The sequence below is a fragment of the Rhagoletis zephyria genome, unplaced genomic scaffold (assembly GCF_001687245.7).
Source record: "Rhagoletis zephyria isolate East Lansing unplaced genomic scaffold, Rhagoletis_zephyria_1.1 Rzeph_scaffold_00507, whole genome shotgun sequence".
NCBI classification, from domain to species: Eukaryota; Metazoa; Arthropoda; class Insecta; order Diptera; family Tephritidae; genus Rhagoletis; species Rhagoletis zephyria.
In genome coordinates, this window is record NW_016157591.1 from 52,414 (window position 1) to 79,118 (window position 26,705).

At 33.2% G+C, this 26,705-nt stretch overlaps 2 protein-coding genes and 1 long non-coding RNA gene across 6 annotated transcripts in view; 2 read left to right on the forward strand and 1 right to left on the reverse strand.

Moving 5' to 3' along the window:
• Nucleotides 1–1,599, reverse strand: part of LOC108360038 (uncharacterized) — a 21,090-nt gene extending 19,491 nt beyond the window's left edge. Inside the window, exon 1 of the long non-coding RNA XR_001847039.1 lies at nucleotides 1,502–1,599. This is a non-coding gene — a long non-coding RNA (uncharacterized LOC108360038). The remainder of the gene's footprint in view (nucleotides 1–1,501) is intronic.
• Nucleotides 1,600–8,873: 7,274 nt separating this feature from the next.
• The window catches only part of Actn (alpha actinin), a 76,616-nt gene continuing 58,784 nt past the window's right edge, over nucleotides 8,874–26,705 (forward strand). For 3 of the 4 annotated variants that reach the window (XM_017612172.1, XM_017612175.1, XM_017612174.1), the window contains exons 1-2: nucleotides 8,874–8,959; nucleotides 9,461–9,788. In XM_017612172.1, the coding sequence (XP_017467661.1) occupies nucleotides 9,675–9,788 (114 nt within the window). In that variant the 5' untranslated portion in view covers nucleotides 8,874–8,959; nucleotides 9,461–9,674. The remainder of the gene's footprint in view (nucleotides 8,960–9,460; nucleotides 9,789–26,705) is intronic. The other variant, XM_017612173.1, reaches the window with a different exon arrangement.
• On the forward strand, nucleotides 19,406–20,571 carry LOC108360037 (putative nuclease HARBI1). Its single transcript, XM_017612177.1, has 4 exons — nucleotides 19,406–19,571; nucleotides 19,626–20,058; nucleotides 20,114–20,249; nucleotides 20,327–20,571. The coding sequence occupies exons 2-4, from the start codon at nucleotides 19,888–19,890 to the stop codon at nucleotides 20,389–20,391; spliced, it is 372 nt and encodes a 123-aa protein (XP_017467666.1). The 5' UTR covers nucleotides 19,406–19,571; nucleotides 19,626–19,887; the 3' UTR covers nucleotides 20,392–20,571.

The window sequence follows — 26,705 nt, forward strand, 5'->3', positions numbered from 1 at the left end:
CGCAGACGATGGAACGATGAGCTGTATGAGCTTTACAACGATATGGACATAGTGCAGCGAATTAAAATACAGCGGCTCCGCTGGCTTGGTCATGTCGTTCGAATGGACACCGACGCTCCAGCTCTGAAAGTATTCAACTCGGAACCCGCTGGTGGTAGCAGAGGAAGAGGGAGGCCCCCACTGCGATGGAAAGATCAGGTGGAGAAGGACTTGGCTTCACTTGGCGTTTCCAATTGGCGTCAGCTGGCACAGAGGAGAAACGACTGGCGTGCTTTGCTGAACCCGGCCAAAATCGCTTAGGCGGTTACAGCGCCAAAAAAGAAGAAGAATACATATTTAGATTTGATCTAACCCTGATATTTGTGTATTAGGGAGTTATTAGAATCCAGATAGGAGCTTTAAAACTATTAAATTCGAGTATACATAGCTCTGGAATACTTGATTTGAAACTTTGACTTCTATTTTTGCCTGAAGAAATTAAAAGGCAACAATTACCGATTATTTTCTGCTCAAAAAAATAAAAGGCCAATTTTAACTTTTATTTTTGCCTTAAAAAAATAAAAAGCAGATATAATCGGTATTATTTGCCCAAAATGATTAAAGTCAGATTTTTAAAAGTCATGGAGGAATCACAAATTACAATGTGAGATGAGTCTAATGGTACCTTTTAAAAAGTTATAGCATAATTTTTTTACTTTGCCTTTTTGATGTCAAAAATTGTAAAATAACTTTTATTTTCAGTCTCTGACAACAATATATTGTTAGACTTAGATTTTTGGGAGTTTTCTTCGGTTAAATTTTAATCATCCCCTATTTTTCTTAATTTTTTGAACTTTGATCATCGCTAATTTCTATGAAAGTTACCAAATATGTGGTATTTATCTAAAATAGCATTTATTTCCAAACAAATTGATACCTCTTCCAATGCAATTGCATACAAATTGTCGAAGTTAAGCAATTTAAGCAAAAATACGGCCTTGAATTTATATCTGTGTATTAGGGATGTTTCGAATATCATATATTTCACAGTCGCGAATGCGAATGTTAGGAAAAATATTTTTTATTACTTAGAAATTTTGTAAGTTATTAGAACATTGAACGAGTGCTTAACCTATACAGTGTTATAACCTATTAGTCAAAATTCAAAAGGCGCATATTGTATTTCAAAAGGAGTAATTTTGCTGCAGTTTCTCCTATGAGGCGATTTCTTAGAGGCTCGTATATAAGGCCGGCATGCACTGAACCATTGTTGTGGCTAAGAAGTTCATCAACATTTACTCAAAATTGATATATACAATGGCTCTTAAGCAAAAAATTTATTTCTCATAAAATTTTAGGAAAATGCGCGTGGCACCGCCCACTTATATCATATATGCGTATCTCAAAAACTACTTGATCGGTCTCGACCAAATTTGATATACACATTGAGCTGGTAAGCACCGTCATCAAGTACGAAAATAACTCTTTTTTTTGGTATGGAAAAAATGGAGGGTTCAGAAACTATACGGGACCTATTTTCACGTTGTACTCGACCATAGCTGCAACCTACACTAGGTTTTGTTTCGGGAGTATTTCATGATTTTTTTTGTAGCACCGTGTAATTAAACTAAAATTATTTAATATTCAATGCCCTCAGATCCGCACCATTCGTTCGATTTTCAAAAGTGAGGTGCCAAATTAATGGACTTAGGGTGTGGATGTTCAATAAGGTTATTGTTACAATATCAACCGAAATGGTTTTGAAAATGGTGTCGGAGGGTTGCCACATGTTTAAAAAATCGAATTAAATTTTAATTAAAATAATTTGGTAAGTGAATAAGGTATCTGTTTGCTAGTAGTTTGCAAATATTTTGAAGAGGGTTGCCGCCTAATTTGAATGTTGTATTTAGTTTAATTATACCCAAGTTACGTGAAATTTTAAAATATGGGCATCAAACGAACGAATGTTAATAAATCTTTAAATTGAACATTAAGAATTTGTTTACTGTAATAGAATAAGGTTGCCACCAGCTAAAAAGATTAAATTCAGATTATTTAATAATTTTAATGGATGCTCAAAGGATGGTTATCAATCGAAATGGGTTTGAAAATAATTTATTTGTGTACTGTATTTAGGAGAGTTTCCATATGCTTAAAAAATCAAATTCAACTTAATTCATCCATTAATTGAAATATGTATCACAATGCTAGACGATGAAAAGATTTTAGTTTGAAAATACTTTTAAAGGAGTTGACACCAGCTTGAAAAGTTGAATTTTTTTTACTTATACACAAGCTAAATGAAATATCGCAATATTAGTGCCAATAGGGTTGCCAGATTTTTTATGCACGAAATCAGTGCGTGAGACTTTTTCACGTTAAAAAAATCAGTACATTTTTGTTCAAACAAAATTATTAATATGAGTAACAGATAATACTTTAAAACGCCAGAGTACTTGTCTTTAACAATATTTTGGTATATAAATAAAATGTAGTTCATAAAAAAATAAAAGTGTTATTCATTTTAACATGATTGTACACATCATTATACACAGAAGACAATAAATCTTACTATCTTATCTTATCTTACTAATATTATAAATGTGAAAGTTTGTATGTTTTGATGTTTGGGAAATCATCACGCGGAAACGACTGAACGGATTTGCATGAAATTTTGTACGCAGATAGCTTATGGCCCAGATTGGTTAATAGGCTATTTTTTTTAACAGTTGCCACCTGTTAAAAAAGTTTCATTAAATTAATACGCGGAAACGACTGAATGGATTTGCATGAAAATTTGCACACAGATAGCTTATGACCTACAGTGGAAAATAGGCTACTTTTCTTAAGAGTTGCCACCTGCTAAAAAAGTTTCATTAAATTAATACGCGGAAACGACTGAATGGATTTGCATGAAATTTTNAAATGTTTAATTTAATTAATACGCGGAAATGAGTAAACTGATTTGCATGGAAGTTTTCACACAGAGAGCTTATGAGCTAGGTTGAAAAATAGGCTACTTTTTTTAAGAGTTACCACCTGCTAAAAAAGTTTAATTAAATTAATACAATCAAAATCTGAACGGATTTGCATGAAATTTTGCAAGCAGATAGCTTATGACCTACAGTGGAAAATAGGCTATTTTTTTGGAAGAGTTGCCACTTGTTAAAAAAGTTTTAATTAAATTAATACGCGGAAACGACTGAACAGATTTGCATGAAATTTCGCACAGAGATAGCTTATGACCTATGTTGGAAAATAGGCTACTATTTTAAGTTATCACGTATTAGGAAAGTTTAATTAAATTAATACGCGTAAATGACTGAACTCATTTGCATGAAAGTTTGCACACAGATAGCTTATGACCTAGACTGGAAAATAGGCTACTTTTTTAAGAATTGCCACCTGTTTGAAAATGAAATTTTGCTCAAAGATGGTTTATGACCTGGATTGAAAAACAGGCTACTTCCTTAACCGGTTTTCCGATCAGAACGAAATTTAGTGCACTTACTACGGATTTCGGAAGGATGGTCTTAGACTGAAAGTAAGTCCGATAACTCAAGGCCCCTCCCATACAAATTGGAATTTTCATATTACATACAAATCTCTGGAAGTATTTTTGGGAGAGAACTGAAACTTGGTATAGTGATATCTATGTGAAATCAATGATGGCATTAATCGATTGATGTTTTAAACAGTTAGTTAATACGATTAAGTTCAATCTGATTACAGTTAATCATGATTAATTTTAATCTGACTAAATAGTTAATCGTGACCGCGATTAAAAAATTAATTTTTAATCATTAACTCTTAATTTGATCAAGTAGGTTTGGTGATTAATTAAGTTATGCTGGAATTTCCCTGTGCACACAAAGCAAGTTAATCCGGAATGGCTAAGTCGGGTTTCCTCATCCATCTAAGCAATTTGGTGTGCATTTTCATTAAGATATATACCAACAAGCGTTTTACAAACTAGGTTTGTAAAAGTTCCCAGTTTATGTATTACTAATAACAATAATTTTAATTTGTTTATATTATGTGCTTTTTATAAGCTTAAAACACAAAATAATTACTATAACTGGTGTTTGGTTTCAAACTCGGACAAACTAGACAAATTAATCAGATTTTATTTTTAATTGGATTAACGATTAATGTTTTAAATTAATTAAACGTAATCGCAGCCAGCGATTAACGATTCAAAAAATGTTATCATTAATCGTACAGTTGATAACGACTAATTAATTTTAATCGTCAAACGCGATTAACATTTTAATCGGTAATCAGATTAACAGTTTTCCAACACTGTGTGAAATCATGTTCATATTGACGGAGAAAAATGGACGTTTTTGGAAAAGAGGCGTAGCACCTCCCATACTGACTGAAAGTTTCATATAGCATATCCCTTCAAATGTTTGGGGTAAAGTACTCAAGGTTGGTATGGAAATACATATGTATGTATGTATGTGAAACTAATACCATACTCCTGAATAAAAATGAGAGTTATTGGAAAAGGTGATGTGGCAACTCCCATGCAAATTGATTTTTGTATGCTGCATATCTCTGGAGGTGTGTATTGCAGAGGACGGGAACTTGGCACCGAGATGTGTATACAAAATTAATTCCATACTCATGGAGAAAAATTTGCGTTATTCGAAAAGGGGGCATGGTACCTCCCGTACAAATTTACTTTTATACTGCATATCTCTAGAGGTGTTCATGGTAGAGTACTGCACTTGGTACTGGGGTATGTAAAATCAATTCTAAATTCATGAAAGAAGATTAGGGTTATAAGAAAAAGGGGCGTGGCACTTTCTGTGCAAATTGACTTTTTCTTGCCACATATCCCTGGAAGTGTTTGTGGAAGAATACTGGAACTTGGTATGGAGTTGTGTATACAAAATGTTTCAATTGCTCATGGAAAAAATGTGAGTTATTAAAAAAGGCATGTCGCCTCCCATACATACTAAAAATTTCTTAATACATATCTCTGGAAGGATAGAAAATCTTTGGAAGTATTTTAAATTTGTTATGGAGATTTATTTTATAATGCCATACTGATAGAAAAAATTTCCTTTAGCTCTCTTGAGGCATTTGCTACAGTAATGAGAAGTGGTATTTTATCAAGGCCAGGTTACTAAATTTGAGTTGGAAATATTAGAACCCGCCGTAGCACCTCCAAGAAGGTTACATGTTTACGCGTCGTATACCTGGAACCATTTTAAGGTAAACTTAGAGGGATTGATATCTTTCGTATGCCTAGCGCGCAGACGAGATCTTATAATTTCATAGTTTTAAACGGCCTAAATACCTTAACTCGCTTAAAAAATTACGAGCTATAACGAAATGGGCACAGAAATAAAATCTATATTTGTATAAAAGTGCGGGTGAAACCCGCGGGTATAAGCTAGTTATTTTATACATATGTTTTGAATAGCAATAATGAGATCATTTCCATCTTCATTGTTTAAATAGTCAAAGAATTCTATACATTTCATTTTAAAATCACTTTTAATATGAAGTTCACTTTAAATAATTTCAATTAGAAGCCGGTATCTCTCTTTGCGCCAGAAAGCAAAGTTTATACTTAAGATCCTCTCAGTAGCTTCGTTTGAGTGTGGTATTGACAAAAAAATTAAATTAAATATTTTTTCAAATTGTGGAAAAGTACCACTATTTAAGGACTTCATCTATAATTCCACATGGCTTAAATTAATTTTTTCAACTACGCAAAAACTTTGAAACTTATTAAACTCAAAGTTATTTTCGAGATAACTAGCAACACTCGACAAAAAAACATCAGCCTTCTTTTTAAATAATTTAAGCTCCACCATATTATCGCAACTGGCACGTAACGACCCGGCGAAATGCCCATAAAACGATTGAACTTTTGGTTGTATTATTTTCTTTGGCATATGAAACATTATCTGAAATATGTCAACTATAATTAAATTATTTTCTTCTTACTTTTTAACTTTTTACATTACAACGTTATGTAAAAACCTTAAGAAAATCCTAAAGTATTGTGTTTGAATTGAAAATTCAGTACAAATCAGTACAAATTTTGAAAAATCAGGACATTAGCGTACTGATTGAAGAAATTAATAAAATCAGTACAAGAGTTGAAAAATCAGTACGTCTGGCAACCGTAAGTGTCAAACGAAAGAGTTTTAAGAAAACTTTAGGCTGATTATATTTTTAATTAGGGTTGCTACCTATTTTTTGAAGGTCGTCAGATCTGCACCGAATTTCAAAATGAGAAGTCAAATTAAAGAACTGGGATTCTACATAGATGCGCCATAAGTACGGTGACCATATTTATGAGAGCCGAATACGGGACAAAAAACTATTTTTCAAATTTGTTCCACAACGGCTTACAGATCTTAAAGCCTTCTTCAATGATCCTAGATATATTAGCACTGAAACAGTATCCTTATAGTAACATCACAAATTTGTAGGGCAATTTTCTTGAGATTTTTACCCCGTAAAATTTGTTAAAAATAAATTTTAGTATAATACTTACCATAAATGTTTGGATTTTTTTTTTGTTGAGCAATTGTTAAGCATTTTGTTCATACAAAGTAAGTATGTTCGACCATTTTTTTGAAAAAGAAGCAAAGCAAATGAGCAGCACTTTCCACTCGCACTTTATAATACTAAATTTTAATGAGTTACGAAACTGCAACCAATTTTTTTTAATTTTTAATTTAAATTAATTTTTATAGTTTTTGCGCAAAGTTGGAAATTTGGTATTACATATATGGTTTTTGTTAGGAAAAGAGCTTTACTTTCATAAAATAAATAATAAACATTAAACAAACTAAGGAAAGATAGCCAAAACTTACTAAAATGTCGAGTCATAATTTCTATTTTGGTCAATGTATGTATTCCTCGATTCGAATCACAGGCATTCAGATTAGAAAATAATAACTGGTTATGGAGAAAATTAGGATCATATAACAACATCACTTAGAACTCGTTCATAGGTATGGCATTTTAATGAGCTGTTAAGGCGTCGAAACACCGAGTACGGGGCAAATACAGGACATTAAAAGAAATACAGAACATTTGGCGTCCCGTATAACATAAATAAATTACCAGGACAATGGGCCAAAAAAAAGGACTGTCCCGTATAATACTGGACGGATGGTCACCGCCATAAGGTTTTGTAGTTAGACAAAACCTCTCATCACTCAGAAATGGGTTAGATGAATCATTACGAATACTTTTTGAGGCTTTTGAATAGGATTTTACCTGTTTAAAAAGTTTAATTCAATTTTGGCGTTTTATCGCCACGCGGGTTCACTAGTTATACCTAAGGTATTATTGTACCTAAAATATCAAGTATGATACATATTGTACATTTCCAAGTACATCACTTGATTGCCAATTCTCTCCTGTACATTTTCATTTCCCAAAAGAGAAACGGAGAGCCTTAGAGTAAATCTCTTGAACTTGTTTAGCGAATCGTTGCGTTCTCATGGCATACTTACATGCATATTTATTGTGTACATTACAAATATCGAATACATACTATGTACATTTTTTAGTGAGACTTATCTCTTTTATGTTTCCGAAAAGATTAGCATAATTCTTTAATTTCGAATTAATTCCGCCGCCCACGCACTCAAATTCGACAATGTATTTTCAGATAATGATATAAGCACACATATGTATGTATGTATGTATTGGCAAAGATAAAAAAATATTCTGCTCCGATACTTTTTGTTTAAAATACTTAATATTATTATATATATATGTACATATGTACCTACATATGTACATATAAACATATTATGTATTGGTGTACTACTCGCTGTACCGTTTGTTTACTTGGAAATAAGCATGCATATGTGCATATGTATTTAGATACATTGCTATGAATATATGTAAGAATTTACATTTTGACCAGAGTTGCCTCTTTGGTAAATTATTACCAAAATTGTTTATTTTATTTCCAAAAGTGTAGTCTTCTTTATTGCATTAATTTTCGAACGATTAATGCACACTTTTTATATACGTACATACATACATATGTGAGTATGTATATCGATAAAACGCGAACAAATCGTGCTCCATTAAAAACTCATTTTACTGAAATCTTTAGGAGCTTTTGAACATTTTAAATGTTTCTATAAAAAAAAGAAGAAATGGACAGGCTTGTACTTACACGCTATGATTGTACAAAAAAAAAATTATAAAATCACCACCAGTTTTTATAAATGTCGAATGAAAAGTAAAACACAAAAGACCTCCGACAAATATATTTTTTGAATCAAATGGAGTTTTTAGCTGCACATTGTTGGTTATACTACAATTCCATGGACTAGAAAACCGCACACCGAAAATGGTTCTAAACATTCAGGGTAAAAAGTCCGAAATTTAGACGAAATATTTTTGATTTTTTCGCAATGTTGTAAACGTCCTTGATTTTTATGCGTTTGGTTAAAGCGCAAACAATTTTCTTATAAAAAAGAGCAAAAAAATGTTTTCTTAAAATATTTAAAAAAATACCAGGCGCTTTTTTGAGTCACTGTATTATCTTGTAATAACTCCAATTCAAGTTTTTTAATAATGAAGTTTCGTTGTTGCCTTTAGTTTCATCACTTTCGCTTTTGGTTTAAGAAAACCGCCAAGATGCCATTAATATGATCTCAAATACCATGTCACCATGTAAAAAAAGATTATTGGTAGATATTTTCCAGATATGGTAGATTTTTCCAAGTGGATGGTAAATATTTTTTTTCTTCATTGGCAACCCTGATTTTGACAAACAAAGGTGTATATAAAAATTCGTGTGTACAATTGGTAGAACGAGTATTATTGAGCATCGGCAAGATAACCATGCGAATGCAGCACATTTTTCATTGCTTTGGGAGTCAGTTTGTCCAACCGCTGATCACTGGCGCAGCATTAGTTTTGAGTTGGCTACCAACGCGAGCGGGTCATTCTCTCTTCAAGCGACACGTACTTATTAGACACGGTGTTTATTATTATTATTTTTAATTTCACTTATTTTTTTGCTGATATATAGAAAGTCTTAGTGGATATTAAAAATTGAAGAAAAAACGTTATATTGTATACATACGTAGATATATGTATATATATAATTAAAAACACACATACATACATACATATGTATGTCCGTACAGATGTTTATGCATGTATGTTTAAAACCAAAATGAAAAGAAAATAAAGAAAACTAAATCAGAAAAGAGGAACTATTTTTATCGAGTGTTATACAACTTAAGCATTGTTAAATCTTTTCATATTGATGAAAAACTGAAATTTTGCCTAAAGTACCTGACAAGTGTGTACAAATATTTAAACGGATATGATGTCTATATGATGTGATTTACTTAATAAGCAATTGTAGAATAAAATTAAGTGCAACATATGTACATATGTGCATACATTTGTATATTATAGTGTTTATAAAAATATGAAAATATGTAGTACTTATTTTTTTTGTTTGGGATTTCAGATTTAATTTTAAGAATACTCCGAACGAATTAAAGTACTTTAATAACGCCCTCACTCATCCTTAAAATCTTCAAATTAAATTAACCATTTCACATGATTTTGCATATTGGAACAAACTAAAAATTTATAAAAGATATAAATTAATTATTGTAAACAAATCTCCGAAACGAAATTTAACGGATAATAAATAACTGATAAAAACTGCAACCAACAACATGATGATGGAGAATGGACTCTCCATGGAGTATGGAGACGGCTATATGGAGCAAGAAGAAGAATGGGAGCGCGAAGGACTTCTTGACCCCGCGTGGGAAAAGCAACAGAAGAAGGTAAGAGACTTGACACTTATTAAAATTTGTTTAAGATTAAAAAGCCATATTTACCGATTCAATTTGAAATTAAATCTTTCTTCTCTGTCGTTAGAAAATTTTCTTAATTTTTTTAACTATGACCGCTCTTCTATAAATAGCCGCAAAATTTTTTAAATAGATTTTGCAACATACAAGCAAGTAAAATTAGTTCGCTATTTTTCTACTAATACTACTTTTTATGATACCATATTTTAAAATTTCTGGGTATGCATTTGAATCGTTTTTGAAATATTGTCTTGCGATAGATATATGTATGTTTAAAAAATGTCTTTAATGTTATTTCGTACGTCCATCCATTTGTACCTATATATATACGTACTTTTATACAATGGTATGCAAACATATGCATACGTACATACATTTGTTCAACACATATATACGTACATATATTTTTGCATATGTATGAGTTTAGAAATATTCTTAGTTTTTGTGTTTCGATTCCGATAAAGTATAACGAGAAGAGCTTTTTATTTTTAAAAATAGATTTCAACACGACACGTAAATGAATATTCAAGTGTTTGGGACTCTTACTTATTGAAATCAAAATTAAAAATCTCAAAAGTACTCACTAATTTTAATTTTTCACTTATGACTTTTTCAGAGCTACCTTCAAAAAACAAGTCTCGGTCCAAGCATTCTTTCCTTTGATTATTATTAGCATTGAATGCAAATATTTTTCGCAGTATACTTTGAGTACATGAGTCACAATCAATCACAATCACAATGCAAAATAACGTAACAACTTCGTCACTGATATGCAAAAAGTCGTAAAAAAAAATTCAAAATTCACTTTTTGATTGCTATTTCATAGAATTACAACTCCCCACATCCTTTTATGAAACAAAAAATAAATTGTCACTTTTTCCATTTCAGTGACGCTGTCGTTACGACATTTTGCATTTCAGGTGACGATTTGTATATGCATTTGCATGTAAAAGGCAGGGAAATCAGTTAAAATTTTTTAGTTGTATTTAACTTACCCAATACATACTTAATTTGAATGTCATATATCTCATTAGCTACTAATTTATTTGCTGAGGATTGCATTTAGCATTCATTAGTCAGTAAACCTACTAAATTTAGGTTTGATTTTAAGATCTTAAAATTAAAACTTTTAATGTACTTATTGTACATATTGTACTCACTGTTACACTTGCTGAAACCTTAAAAAAGGTTTACGATAAATTAGACAGTCGGGGCACTGCCCTCACCTGTAAACTTGAAAAAATAATTCATATCAAATCCTTGCTCTATGTATTTACGTATATATATATATATATATATATACATATATATATGTATATATCTATATATAAATACGCCACAAGAAAATTTTGCAATCCCTTTTCTGAAGGCACCGTTCGCTCGATTTCAATGAAACATACACCGATTTAAAGGATATAACTTCATCTAATCCAGAAATGTAAATCCCGATATATAAGGGGCGTGACATCTGACATATAGACTAAAATGTGAAAACCACTATATCTCTAAAACTTATTATGCTGGAGAACTGAAACTTAGCACAGATGCATAGATTGTAAATACCCTACTTATGGTGAAAAATGGTAGGTACAGGGAAAGAGGGCGGGGCACCTCCTAGACAAACTGAAATTCTGATATCGCTTATCTCTGGAACCACTTATGTTAACGTCCTGAAATTTGACACCGCAAAATATGCTATAAACACCGTACTTACGGCGCAAATTGGTAGATTTTGGAAAAGGGGGCGTGGCACCGCCCATACAAACTGCAATTCTCATATCGCTTATCTCTGGAACCGCTTATGCTGATGTCCTAAAATTTGACACAGCAACATATGTTGTCAATACCGTACTTTCGGCGAAAAGTGGTAGATTTGGGAAAAGGGGGCGTGGCACCGTCCATACAAATTGAAATTCTCATATCGCTTATCTCTGGAACCGCTTATGCTGATGTCCTAAAATTTGACACAGCAACATATGTTGTCAATACCGTACTAACGGCGAAGACTGGTAGATTTTGAAAAGAGGGGCGTGGCACTGCCCATACAAACTGAAATTCTCATATCGCTTATCTCTACAACCGCTTATGCTAACTTCCCGAAAATTGACACAGCAACATATGTTGTCAATACCGTACTTTCGGCGAAAAGTGGTAGATTTGGGAAAAGGGGGCGTGGCACCGTCCATACAAATTGAAATTCTCATATCGCTTATCTCTGGAACCGCTTATGCTGATGTCCTAAAATTTGACACAGCAACATATGTTGTCAATACCGTACTTACGGCGAAGACTGGTAGATTTTGGAAAGGGGGGCGTGGCACTGCCCATACAAACTGAAATTCTCATATCGCTTATCTCTACAACCGCTTATGCTAACGTCCCGAAAATTGACACAGCAACATATGTTTTTAATACCGTACTTACGGCGAAGAGTGCTAGATAATGGGAAAGGGGGCGTGGCACCGCCCATACAAACTGAAATTCTCATATCGCTTATCTCTGTAACCGCTTATGCTGACGTCCTAAAATTTGACACAGCAACATATGTTGTCAATACCGTACTTACGGGCTTATTTATAGTCTGAATTGTTTGACATATTATTCAGTGACGAACATCTCATCTATACATACATATACATATTTTTTATAAATGAAAATCGAGGTTCCTTTTTCGGTCTATTTCCAAAAGCTACTGAGGAGGAGACTTGGTAGAATTAGCATTAATCAATCCGGTATTAACGCTCGTAATTCAATTTTTTCCTATAAATTCGCTATAAATTATGCTGGTGGACTTCAAAATAGTGATTCGCATAAAGGACTTAGTATTGGTGACAGGTAAAATTCAAAAGTGTATGAAAAAAGATGTCGAATTTCGACAACTGGGCGATACTAGTATATACAAATGTATGTACACAATCAGAAATAAACAATCAAATACAGGTTGTACTGATAACAACAGACACAATTGCGTACGTTTACCTTCAGATATGCTTCTTTATTAGAAATGCACATGTGTAGAGTAAAATTCGGAAGTGTTTGGGAGTATAGTAACATAAATAAATGGCTTAGCACCCCAAATTTTTAGGATTTTTGCACCTTTTTGAATGTACATAAATAATGCACTATGTGGACAAATGGATAAATAATCAAATTTATTCATTATGTGTCCTGTCATACGTATTAGTTTAAAAAAAACGCTTTACATTCGGTTGACTAGAATTTTAAATCAGCTAGAGCTCTTTAATAAAAATATAGCATTTGTAAGAATTTTCCAATGCAAATGCCAACAATGTTTCCTTTGAATACTTACAAAACACCTGAGATAATTTAATTGAAAATAATTTCTATTTTTAATATACATATTTATTAAAAATATCTGAAAATATACATATGTATGTTTGCGTGCTTGCGGGTTTACACTTGCACATGCCTTCATATGCATTTGACAGCGTTTTTTTTATATTTTAATATGCGCTAATGTAAGTCTTATTAGTTGAATATAAACGTTGGCTAAATTTGAAGCCTTGCATACTTAGAATTTTCAAAATCGCAAGCAATTCGGAAAAAATGGCGGGATTTAATTTTTGTTTCATAATTTTCAAGGCAATGGGAATTTATGTATGTACATACATACACCTATTAAATCTCGCTCTGCAACTACATCGCGCTAGGCAACGAAAATCATGAAACGCGCTTGCGAAACAGTGCACAATAATTGATTTATGTGGCGTTCTGAAATACCAGTTGCGTTCCCTAACTTGCAAGAATTTTCAGGAATTTACCAGAAAGCGTTCCTGTACTCGGTTCTCTGGCTTCTTTTGCCTTTTCACAGTATTACTGGTTTCAACCCAGAAAAGTTGGGGAACGCAACTACCATGTAGACGTTGTGGCAATAGCGACAGGCAAAAATTAAATGACCAGCGTCAAATTTCATTCACCCAAAAATGGATTGCGGTGAAGAAGTGTGCGACGGATCGAGCTTTTAGCTTTTAAGCACACCAGAACGTTTGCTTAGAGAGCGTTTAAAAATATTGCTCAATATTTGATTATTTCGCGCATGCGCTTAAAGAGTACGTTGTTAAAAAAATGGCAGGAATCTACCCGTAGACGATCAGAAGCTCACATACGGCTGATGAGTGAATGCTGCAAATAGCAGATAACAGCTAAACCAAAATGCTCATGTATCTATTTAAAAAAATCGATAAAGCAAATGCCAGCAAATTTATTGTAGTATTCCCCAAGTACTTAAGTACATATGTATATCAATACTTAGAAAATATGTTGATAAAACCGAGTTTATAAATTAAAGTAATCAATTGAGCGAACTTTAGAATGCAAAAGCTTTAATTTTGACAACTTAGTTTTCTGTAAATAAATTAGTCATCATTGTACAGAAATTTCGAATCTAAAAATAAATATAGATAAAAGTTCATCATTTGAATGTTTCAGTTTGTATATGAAAGTGTACATTTGAATCGACACCAACATGCGCGTGAAAGGTAAAGGCACGGTTGCCACTCTCATTTTTTGTGGACCAAACCTTTTACCAAGATGTAAAGAAGGTAGCCAAAATATTTTTAAGACTTAAACGTAGTCCAAATATAAGTATTTTTATTCATACATTTTACGGGTATGCGAATTTGTTAGTTCATAACAAATTACATCTTTTTTAAATATACTTTGGTGATTTAGGTGAGAAACCAATTTTTCGTATGTTTATTTAACTATACAAACATATATTTTTACGGCAAATAGCTCACGCCTTTTGAGGCACTAATAAATTCTTAAGCATTCAATATCTTCTATACACCTTAAATCAGCATATTTAAATTTATTTGATCGACTACTTTCCAGGCGACAAGTTCACATTTTCTGAATATAGGGTTTTATTTTTCAGCTTATCATTGCATTTGTATGTAGTTATGTATATTAGAGTGGTTAATTTTTTTTTTGGAAATTCATAAACGCTACTCAAATTATTGTTATTTGTGATAAAAAAAGAGAAACGAATTTTTTATTTTGACAAAAAAGAGAAACGTATTTTTTTATTTTGACAAAAAAGTTTTTTTTAGAGGTCGCGCTGGTCGGTTTTTTATAAAAACGCTGATGTTATAAATTTTTTTATTTTCGTGACATGTTAAAATGCAGCTAAAAATTGGTTTTTACATGTAATTACTCTGGTATTATTGGGGAACATTCCCTTAATTACATACATACCTGTCTTGGACAGATAGAATGGGCCCAGTGCCCGAAAATATGCTTTCGAAAAGAGACTACTAAAATTAAAACGGTGATACTGAACGACTTACGCATTATCAATGGTTGGAACTTGTTACCAGGGGGGTTTCTGGGGTTGCTAATTAGAAACCTGAAGTCAGTTTTTCAAAATTCAAAATGGCGGATCCAAAATGGCGATAAATTAAAAAAAAAAATGATTCGATTTGTTCGAAAGCCGACAATTTGGAGGTTCTGGGGTCGCTGATTACGAATCTGAAGTCAATTTTTATACCCGAACGCACTTATGCACAGGGTATTATAGCTTTGTTCGCATAACGGTTGTTTGTAACAGTCTAAAGGAATCGAAATAGATATAGACAAATGTATACATAAATGATCAGAATGAAAAGAAAAGTCGGTTAAGTCATGTCTGTCTGTCCGTCCGCCCGTCGGTCCGTCTGTCCGTGTACACGATAACTCGAACAAAAATTGAGATATCTCAACGAAATTTGGTATATAGGTTGCCCTTTACCCAAGGTAGGTTGCTATTGAAAATGAGCGAAATCGGACTGTAACCACGCCACCTTATGTAACGGTATTTCCAAAAGTGCAAAAACTAAGACATTTCAGTAAATATTGGATCCAAATTTTTGAAAATTAGTATGTAAAGTAGAATTTTGGTCGGGCAATAGCCACACCCAGCTCCCATATAACGGTAATTTACTGAAACACGAAAACTGAGATAAATCAGAAACTACTGAAGCCAATTGACTCAAAATCGATTGCTGCAATGAGCACTGAGCAAAAAAAATTTGATTTTTTATAAATTTTTGGGTTTTGGCCGTGGCTCCGCCCACTTATGACCACAAATGTGTATGTCGGTAACCGATTTATCAATTTTTACCAAAAATTTGTGTATTTAATAACCTTGGAAAAAGCAGTTCGTTGAAAATTATACAAATCGGACTAAAATTGCACCGGTTTACCGTATAACGGTAATTTTCGGATATACGAAAATTCCAATATTTCAATAACTGAGGACGTTAATTTACTCCAAGTTAATACTTACAACAATCTCTGAACAATAAATATTAAAGACTATTAAAGACTTTTAGGTAATTTGAAGAAAGTTGTAACGACGATATTTGATACCTGCGCCGGGTATTTAAAATACGTTTTCGCCTGAACTTATACTTCTTTACTTGTTTTAAATTCAAAATGGCGGATCCAATATGGCGATCAAATTCTTAAAAAATTACTAAAACTAAAACGTCGATACTGAACGTTTTAAGCATTGTCAAGGGTTGAAACTAATTTCCAGTGGGTTAATGGGGTTGCTGATTACGAATCTGATGTCAGATTTTCAAAATTCAAAATGGTGGTTCCGAGGTTCAAACAAATCCAATCATTTGAAAATCTTACATCAGATTCGTAATCAGAAACCTCAGAAACCCACTGGTAACGCTTTTCAACCCTTGACAATGCTTAAAACGTTCAGTATAGGAATGTTAATCCCGGGATCCCGGCCTTTTTAGGGTCTCGAAAATCCCGGGATTCTTGGCAAGTAATCCCGGGATTTTCGGGATTTGTAATTTGCACTGATGGCAATAATAGAAACTCCTTTTCTTGACCAGTATTGGCTATATTTCTTTTTTTATTTAATAATTAATATTTTTTTATAAATGTCTGCCTCATTAGACATATAACACCGCGCGATAGTAAATTTTAAACACAAATATCAATATATTCCCGAAACCATGGGCCAAATATAGTAAAATTGCGTTTTTAGCTTTTCACTCTGACGTCAGTAATTTAAAAATGATTTGAAAAATTCAGAGAAATGTGCTTATTGAAGAAGTATGGGTATAAAATTAATGCGGAAATCCTGTAGAATTTAAACAGATTCAAGTTTCAAGTATTGAAAATGTCATTTTAAAATTTTATCCTTGAAATTTCGCAATATTTGATTGGTCGCCGCGAATAACGCTGTAAGCGCCAATTTACTCAAAACTATTTTTTTCGCAGATTACCGTTAAAAATACTCTCGTGTATCTTCGCGGTTGCGAATTTCTCAATTTCCGTCAGTTTTCGGACATTAACCTACGCTCCAAAGTGAGTAGTGAGTGGAAAAACGTTTTAAGTGCAGGTGACCATGGCCAATTTATAATTAACAAGCGGCATGCAAAAGTGCAATAATGGTAAAAAACGTAAAGTACATTTCGAAAATTGGAATGATATGCCAAATAAGAGGCTAATAAATATTGGGAAGAATATTCAGGAAGAAATGCGAAAGGGGTATTAAAAAAAAATTACCAGAAACGGTAATGTGGAAAAACGTTGTAAGTGAAGGAGCTGTGTTAATAACAATTTTGGTTTTTTATTCCCCAAATTGTCAACTGCGCTTGTTCTCTTCACTGCTCAAGCTTCATATTGCAGACTATTCAAAAGCATTTCACCAATTTTTATAAAATGACCTATGATGAACAATCAAAGAAACCTTATTGTTATATTTATTATATTCATTTGTCGAAAAAGGTTGTAAGCGCCACCAGCAAAGATGCTAGGCTTACTGGAAAAATGTGTTATCATCAGGGAACGGATTTTATGGAAATTGCNCATTGGGATTTCGATATAAAACGTTTTTCCATCAGTTAAACTTTGTAAATCTTTTTTTGACTTGAAAAATATATAAGAATATACATTTTAAATCACGGGCAAGTTTCTTGGAGACTGCTGCACCGAAAAATGGAAAACTAAATCAAATGACTTTATGCGCGTCGTCAAAAACGTTTTTCCCATTCCTGAAAACTTCTGATTATGTCGCTTACAACGTTATTCGCGGCGACCATTCATTTGTTTTTGAATAAATTATATGTTAAGGGCTTATATAAACTCGATAACATCCTCGAGATTCGTTCTTCTAACTTTGTCAGCTTAAAAATTACCTATTCGTCCTTGTGAATCCAAAAAATTTAAATTTTTAAATTCTAAAGAAATTTCCTATTACATTTGTTACCCATGTTTTTATGCTACATTGCATTGAATTTTTTTTTAACAATTTTTGGAATTAATCATATCTTTGAAATTACAAAGTCCTTCAAAATAAATCCCGCGGTCAGAGAGGAAAAATATCTAAATCCCGGGACTAATCCCGGTATCCCGGGATTGAGACAACGCCATCCCGAAAATCTCGGGATCGGAAAACGCCGAAAAATTAACATCCCTAGTTCAGTACCAACAGTTTTAGTAGTCTCTTTTCGAAAGCACATTTTCGGGCACTAGGCCCATTCTAATTGTCTAAGTCAGGTATGCAATTAAGAGAATGCAGAGTATTTACATGTAAAAACACCTTTTTTAGCTGCATTTTAACATGTCACGAAAATAAAAAAAATTGAGAACATCAGCGTTTTTATTTACAATCCGATTTTATACCATCCCAATGGGTAGTGCTAGAGTCCAGATATCTTTAAAATCGTATTAAGTTACAATTTGACTCGAAGTACAGAATCCGCACATTTTACATGAAAGAAAATTGTTACGCAATGGATCGATATAATAATGAAAAAATTAAAATCAAGTTAGATTTAAATTCAGTAATTTGGTCTCATGGGAATGAATACAATCGCAAAAGCATCGGACCAGCCAAATTAGGTGAAGAAATTGTGATTTTATAAGAAACATATGTAGGTATGTCAGAATGCCCTTGGAACTTTAGTTATTTTATATGATGTTCTCACGAGTACTGCCAATTACGTTGTTCTTAATTCGGTTAGCCAGTTCATTAATCTTTTTTTATTGTTTTCTTTATTTCCGATTCTTTGTTTTAGATTTTTCTACTCTCTTTTGCTTAGACAGCTGAGTTCGATAAATTTCCGATTAAAATTAGGGACAAATGGTTTGCTCTTAATTCGCATGGTAATTGAATCTGAATTTCATAATTCGATCTGGTTTAGAAACTACACAGTCCCAACAATCTAAGTTTAACAAAAGATTGTTATACATTTAATGTTCTATAAATCCTCTTTTCAAACCATGTTTGATTTTTGAAATCGGATGAAAAATAGTCACGCTGTTAATAGGTAAGTACATCAAGTACGAGAATAACGGGTTTTGAATAAAAACATCTACATTAAGTTTTGTTTCGGGTTTTCCGTGATTTTTTTGTCGCACTGTGTTATTATGGAGTCTTATTTTTACACCGGATATTGAAGCTAACCTTATGCCCCTATTATGATTCAATGTTACAACTCAACTCAACTATGTTTTTGTATTATATAATACTAATCGTATGATTCACAACCAATTTTCGTTGTCTTCGTTAAGTTATTGCCAACCTGAAAATTGTTACTTTTGACAAATCAGTTGATCGTCACACAAGTATTCAAAAAATTGTGTGAAAATTTAAATATATTCATTTACTATGGATGTCTCCGTCGAAATGTATTTTTCGGAAGATGAAGAGGACGAAAATGTGCAGCTTGCACGTATTAGAAGGAGCCTTAGAGACCAGACTAATCCATTGGAGCTACCAACGGCCAAGTACGTTATTGTATTAATGATACTGCAGAACGTTTTTCATAGTTCTTTTTTCAGATTCATTAGTTACTTTATGCTGAACAAAGAAGCGTTTATATATTTATTGAATGAGACAAAAGACTTTTAAGCAATCAATGCGGACTTCTGCTACATCACCGACCATAAAATTATGCGCCGCTTTACGCTTTTTTGCTGATGGCAGCTACCAAAATAGTAGCGGTAGCAATTTTAATTTTGGTTTAGCTCAACCCACATTTTCTGTGGTTCTTGTGGAAGTTCTAAACATCCTTGAACAACATGTCTGTTGATCAAGGCGGCGATGACCACTGATGAAATACAGGATTCCAAACTGGCTGTTTACGCTCAAAGTGGATTTCCAGGAGTATTGGGCTTCGTTGACGGTACGCATGTCCGAATCTGTGGGCCACGAAAGGAAGTACAGCATCTATATCTTAATAGAAAAGGATACTACAGCCTTAATGTGATGATTGTGAGTCTTGCTATTCTTTATCTAAATATTATTCATGCTTTCACATGTTTTTTAGTTTTCAGACTATAAACAGAATATTGGGTTCGTTGACGCCAGATACACAGGTTCTAATCATGATTCTCATATATGGAATGTGAGCACACTAAAACAACACCTCGATCAGAATTTGCCAACAAACACATGGATTTTAGGTAAGCGATCCTTACTTTAATATAATTAAGGTGCAACTATATACAGAAGTATGTACAATATATAAAATTATTCCTAGGTGATACAGGATATCCACTAGGAAGAATTATAATGACCTCATTTCGGAATACAGTTGATGGCTAACCACAAAAGAGGTACAACAAAATTCATGCTAAAGCAAGGAACTCCGTTGAGAGAACCATTGGCGTGCTGAAAAGCAAGTTCAGGTGTTTGCTTTCTGCGCGTGGTTTGCACTACGCGCCAGAAAAAGCTATGCAAATTGTTAATAGCTGAAATACAATGCCGGCGAACGGCGAACTCACCACAGCGAAATTCGCGCTGCCAAAATTAGAACACCCGCGTGCATATGAGATTGAACACAGCCAAAGCGAAATGCGAAGTTCACTCGGCGGCGTTTCATGGCGATAGATTTACATATTTCTATCGCTCTGCTGGGCGATGACAGATGTACGTACCAAAGGTGGCCGTATTTTTTTTGTATTTCGAAGTTTTAGAAGAAAACAGCATAGACATGAATTGTTTTTGTTGTCTAAAAATGTAGTTGTGGATTCGTTAAATCTGGCTTGAAATAAAATAATTTATAATAATTTTTCTTTGTTTTGCATCTATATTTGCTATCATTTCCTTATTTCTAAATATGGTCACCCAAATTATATAGGCGACCAAATGGTATCTGTTTTCACTACCGGTCTAATTCTGTTTAAGTAGGCGAAATAGCTGGGCGAACGGTGAACGACAGCATCGCCCAATTTGGCGAAGTTTGCTGTTCGCCGGTATTGTATTTCAAGCATAACGCTTGCTGTGCTTTACACAACATTTCTCAGTATTTTAAAGTTAAATTTGCCAAAACCATTTTGAGCACAGATAACCAACAAGAATCCACACCTGTGGAAAATAATTCTGCAGAGAATGGCGAAGCAGAAACAATAAGGAACAACATAATGCGTCCATTGCAATAATTTCATATGTATTTCATTTTAAGTTAATAAATAAATTCAGTTTCTAAAAAGTAACAAAATATTAAGTTTTCAAATTAAGAGGTACTTATGTAACTAATAAAATCAACGTGGTTACTTAAGTGATAAAAAGTGGTGTTTACATTGAAATGAAAATTCATTAAAAAAATAATAATAATTCATTCTATAAAAAGTTCTATTTCCTAATACATGGTACCACACATATTGAATTCTTCAGTCTTTTCAATGTTTCTTTTGCAATCTATATCTTTAGTTTCCTAAGGACACTTGCTTCTTTTTCACGTTCCTTCAACAACTTCAATTCTTCTTTCTTTAACAGGTACACTTTATGCTGCGTGCTTTCCATTTATTTGAGGGTTCGCAGAATTTCAGTTCGCGTTCGAGCCTGCCTTTCCAGTAGTTGCATTTTGGCTTCGCCTTTTTCAATAACTACCGGCGAATCAGTAGCTGGAGGAGTTACATTTTCCTCTGTGGTCAAATCAACAGCTAACCCGAACGCACTCCCGGGGGGATTAATGGATAAATTTACTTGAGTAAGCTCACACACTCTTTCTTCACTAGCAGTCAAACTGATTTCTTTCGATGGGCCACCGCCGGTCGCCAGGAAGTTTTCTTTATTTTTCGCCAGCTTTCGTTTTAGGTTGGCTTTATAATGAATCTACACCTAAATAGAAAAAACAGAATAAGGTTTTGTTTTTGGTTTTGTAAAAACTATCTTACCCTTTGCCATTCCGGCCCTGACTTGATGGCGGGCCAAGACTATTCAGCTCGACTGCAAACTGCCCCCAAGTGTCTTTTATTTCTTGGCGACTCGATCCGTATTGGCCTTTACCTCTTCCAATGTCGGGATGTTTTTCGAGTAAATCGACAAGGCGGTCAATTTGTTCTTTGTTTGATATTTTCCTGAAATAATTTGTTGTATATTTTACGTATTTTATTACAAACACTTACAATGCTTTTTCCATTTTCACGTTTATTAACAAGAACACAACTGATAAAAAGTAGTTGTCGCACTTTGACAGCTCATATAACTAAACTATAGTTAGGCTGTAAACCATAATACTGGTAACAACTTAACGAAGACAACTAAGTGAACAGCTGATTGAAAGTTGAGTTGAGTTGTAAATCATAATACGAAATCGACACCTACTATCAGTTTAGTTGTGAATCATAATAGAGGAATTAATATCACTGTGAGACAAATGGTAGGGGTCAGTGATCGGGAAGGGTTCAAACTACCGGGGAAAGTTATATCGGTAAAAAAGAAGTTACGTGTCCCGGCGTTTCGCTGGGTCACGTCTAGGAATCGAGATATATCGATTTGAAGTTAGTAACTATCATACAGGGGAAATTGTCACCTTTGGTGGTCTTTTTTTGACATAACTCGAGAACCACTAGTCCGATTTTGCTCAAACAAATTTAAAAAAAATTAAAAATTACAATTCCTTTAATCTGTTCATATAACGTTTTTCTATATAATCAACAGTTTTGCCGGTAAAAATAAATGTATGAAGAAAAAAAATATTTTTTGCCTAAAATATTAAATTTTTTTATTTTTTAAATTCATAAAAAATCCAAAACGGAAAAAAAGGCAAGTCGTATTACTTTCACGCAAAGTCACATAACCTTTAAGCAAAATGAGACATAGATCATGAAAATCGATGGACGCGTTTCGCTTTTATTCACAATTAAGTGAAGGTATCTCATTTTGACAAGAATATTGATTTTATGTTTCAATGAATTTGGATAATATTTATTATATATTATTTATTATTAACACGACTTGCCTTTTTTCCGTTTTGGATTTTTTATGAATTTAAAAAATAAAAAAATTTAATATTTTAGGCAAAAAATATTTTTTTTCTTCATACATTTATTTTTACCGGCAAAACTGTTGATTATATAGAAAAACGTTATATGAACAGATTAAAGGAATTGTAATTTTTAATTTTTTTAAATTTGTTTGAGCAAAATCGGACTAGTGGTTCTCGAGTTATGTCAAAAAAAGACCACCAAAGGTGACAATTTCCCCTATATGATAGTTACTAACTTCAAATCGATATATCTCGATTCCTAGACGTGACCCAGCGAAACGTCGGGCCACGTATAACTTGTTTTTGACCGATATAACATTTCCCGTTGGTTTCATTCTATCCCGATTTTGACTGTCGCGTAGTGTATTCCTATGTTATTCGGCACGCTGAATGCGAATCCGAAGTCTGTTAGCCTCCATTACGCCAGATTCGAGGTCATTTGAAGGTCAAGTAGGGAAAAATTCATTGAATAAACCTGAAAATTCAACAAAAGTCTTCCCAGTTTGACCTTATGATGACCTTGACATCACCTTTAGATGACCTTGAAGAATCAAGTGATCCCCATATTCAGATTCAGCGATAACAAAAACCTATGTACGAATTTTTATCTTTATTGAATAATTTTTTTTCCTATTTGACCCTCAAATGACCTCGAACCTGACATTATGAAGGTAAACGGGTTCAGCGAGTCGAAAGCCCCATATATATGAGTTTTCAAGTTTATTCAATGAATCTTTCGCTATTTGACCTTCAAATAACCTCGAACCCGACGTGATGGAGGTTAATAAACCTCGGATTCGCATTCACCGCGTCGTATAACATAGGGATATAGAGGTTTGGTTCAATATGAAGAAACTTTTTTTTGTAAACCTGTGTTTTTTATAGATACTACTTTAAAAGGGACTTGAAACGCAACCAGTTTAAATTTTGATAGTAAATAATATGTTGGAAAACACGCCTTCAATTTCTTTTCCTTAAACATTTTTTTAGGTTAAAAAAAATCAAATAGCAAGATTATAATATAATGTGCAATGAAAAATATAATATGTGTGTTCTAATCGAGTTTTTTGCGACGATTCAACATGTAAATTTATTTAATTAAAATTAAATTTGGATGTTTTTCATGCGCAGTGAACATGGTTTTTCGTACCTGTTCGAGGTACAACTAAATAGCGATTTGCAAATTGCTTATTAAGGGAAAATTTAGGTAGAGAAAGCTGAAATTAAATTTTGACCCAAAACTGACTGTTCAGATCGAAAACATTATGCATTAAGTAATCAACGGCAATCCTCTGTATTAGCATCGCATATAAAATGCCCTGAGAAATTTGTTGATCACTTACAATTGTCTACTTGTAATTGAAGACCTCTGTTAATAGATTGCAAATAAAACCACTAATTTTCATTCTTTCTCACTTGAGCGAGGCCCCAAATACTTACCCGATCACCACCAAATTTTATATTGGAAGTAAGTACATATTTAGACGAGAAGGAAACTATTTTCGTCCGGCATTTTAAGCTGGCTAAATTAAACTCGTGACTTGCACCCACCCTTGTCTATTTTCTTTTTTCGGTAAATCTTCATATTTCAGAATATTCTTTCTTGATAGCGTTGAAACCACCTACAGAAGTGGAATAAAATAGCAAAATTGATTATTAGTTTAAGAATGTATGATTTAAGATGTCTGTAATGTCGAGAGTGTGCTGTAATAATTTATTAAACGTCTGAACATCCTGCTTCGATTGCGTGAAAAACGGTATTACTATGTGTTTAATCCACAAACTTGTCCTTTCCCCGTGTTCTTCTGAGTATACCACTAATATTGTTTCTGTCCCATAATGCAATGAGTGGCCAATTGAAATTACCATCTCTCGAATGGGAGTAGAACCTGTTGCCTGAACTTACGAAAACGGTAAACATGAGAAACCGGATTCGTTTGGAATTGGTTCAAACTAGCCAAGATATGGCACTGGAGCTCGCCTGGCCTCACCATTCGCCTTGTTATTGTTGGTCAGAGTGAATTGTTGTAAAATACCAGTCGTTCTGCGAAGCTGTATTTCATTCAATGCTGATCATTGTCGCTATCAAAAGAAAGAAATCTATTGCATTTTAACAGCGTAGCGAAGGAAAACCAGAATATTGGATTGGGTGTAAGCTATTAGACGGGATTAGTTAGTTGTGGCTTTTCACCTCGCAATAGTGGTGAGCTATGCACATATATATGTATGTGTTTGTATATATGAACACATCTATGCATCGGCGTTGAAATTGAGATCAATGCATAACGGACTGTGTTCGTTGCAACTGTGACTATTGTCTTTTTTCTTTGTACAAGTATTATGGCGAGTGCCACGGAATTCATTCCAACTGCGTTTTGTTTTCTTGAACTGTTAGTTCTTTATTAGATACCGTTTAACAACAGTTTTACTTGGTTTGATTTGACTTATCTACAGCAGATTTAAATTCATTTTCCGAATATCAAACGTTTGTGGATAATAAGAACGAAGTTGGGGTGAAGGAGGGAATCCACTGATAGATAACTGCCTACTCATATAATAATAATAAAAACTTGGCGCTTACACCTTTGATGAGTATTTGGCTTTTTCTAATTTAGATGTTGCCCGAACCAGCAATCGAAAACAGGTCCTACGGAGTGGTAGTGCGCACCTCTAGCCACTCAGTGCCTTCCACTCATATGCACTAAAATACGTACATCTGTACATATGAGCCGTATATTTTGAAAAGTGCTTAAATGGTTATAGTTGGTTACTTCTAACTAAATGCATCTTAAAATCATTCCACTGTAATATAGTAATGACAGAACTTGTTACCTTTGCTGATGAAGTTTAACGAATAACAAACGCATTCACATACAGGTCACACAGATCGGTGAAGTCAAAGGGCATGAAATGACTTATGCCACTTTCAAAATAAACTGCTCAGTTTGATGGTCCTCTGCAATACCGACGCAACTCGAAATTTCATATTTTTCAGTAGAGCCGACTAAAGATTTTGTGTCATCTGTTTAAAAAATTTAATTTAACTTGAATTAAGGTAATTATTTATTTGAAAGTCGAAATTAAATTAATAATTCGGAAGCTATATGAAAAACTAAATTATGGGTGTCAAACGAAAGATTGTTAAGAAGCCTTTGGTTTGAATATTGATAATTTTATTGGTGAAAAGTGCTAAGAAGGTTTTCCCTGTTTAAAAAGTTAAATTAAAATGATTTAATAATTTGAATGAATTACATATTAAAATATGGGTACAAATTGGAATGGTTTTGAAGAAGCTTCATTTCTAAAGTAAATGTAAGAAGATTGCCACCTGTTTAAAAAACCAAATTGGTCTTGAATTAAGTGAATAAACTAATTGAAAAATCATCATAAGAAAAAGGTTTTAGTTTAAAAATATTTGAAAAGGATCCCAACGGGACTGAAAGTGAGCTGCTCCCCAAGGGAGAAAGTAGGGAGCAGTACAAAAGCAAAGTAAAAAATAAATTTTTAAATTTTAAACACTTAGAAAAAAAAATCACTTTAAATACATAAAATTTTTTCTTGTGCTAACAAAAAGTAAGCAAAAGTATATTTATTAAAAAAATATTAACACATCGGTGGGCATGTGTTTTTGTTACTCGATTTTGCA

What these genes read in the sequence shown, in the direction of transcription:
- LOC108360037 (XM_017612177.1), top strand. Translation starts at nt 19,888, where the DNA reads ATGACCACTGATGAAATACAGGATTCCAAACTGGCTGTTTACGCTCAA. An exon ending in ACAGCCTTAATGTGATGATT is followed by an intron (nt 20,059 to 20,113) that starts GTGAGTCTTGCT and finishes CATGTTTTTTAG; the next exon opens with TTTTCAGACTATAAACAGAA. An exon ending in AACAAACACATGGATTTTAG is followed by an intron (nt 20,250 to 20,326) that starts GTAAGCGATCCT and finishes AATTATTCCTAG; the next exon opens with GTGATACAGGATATCCACTA.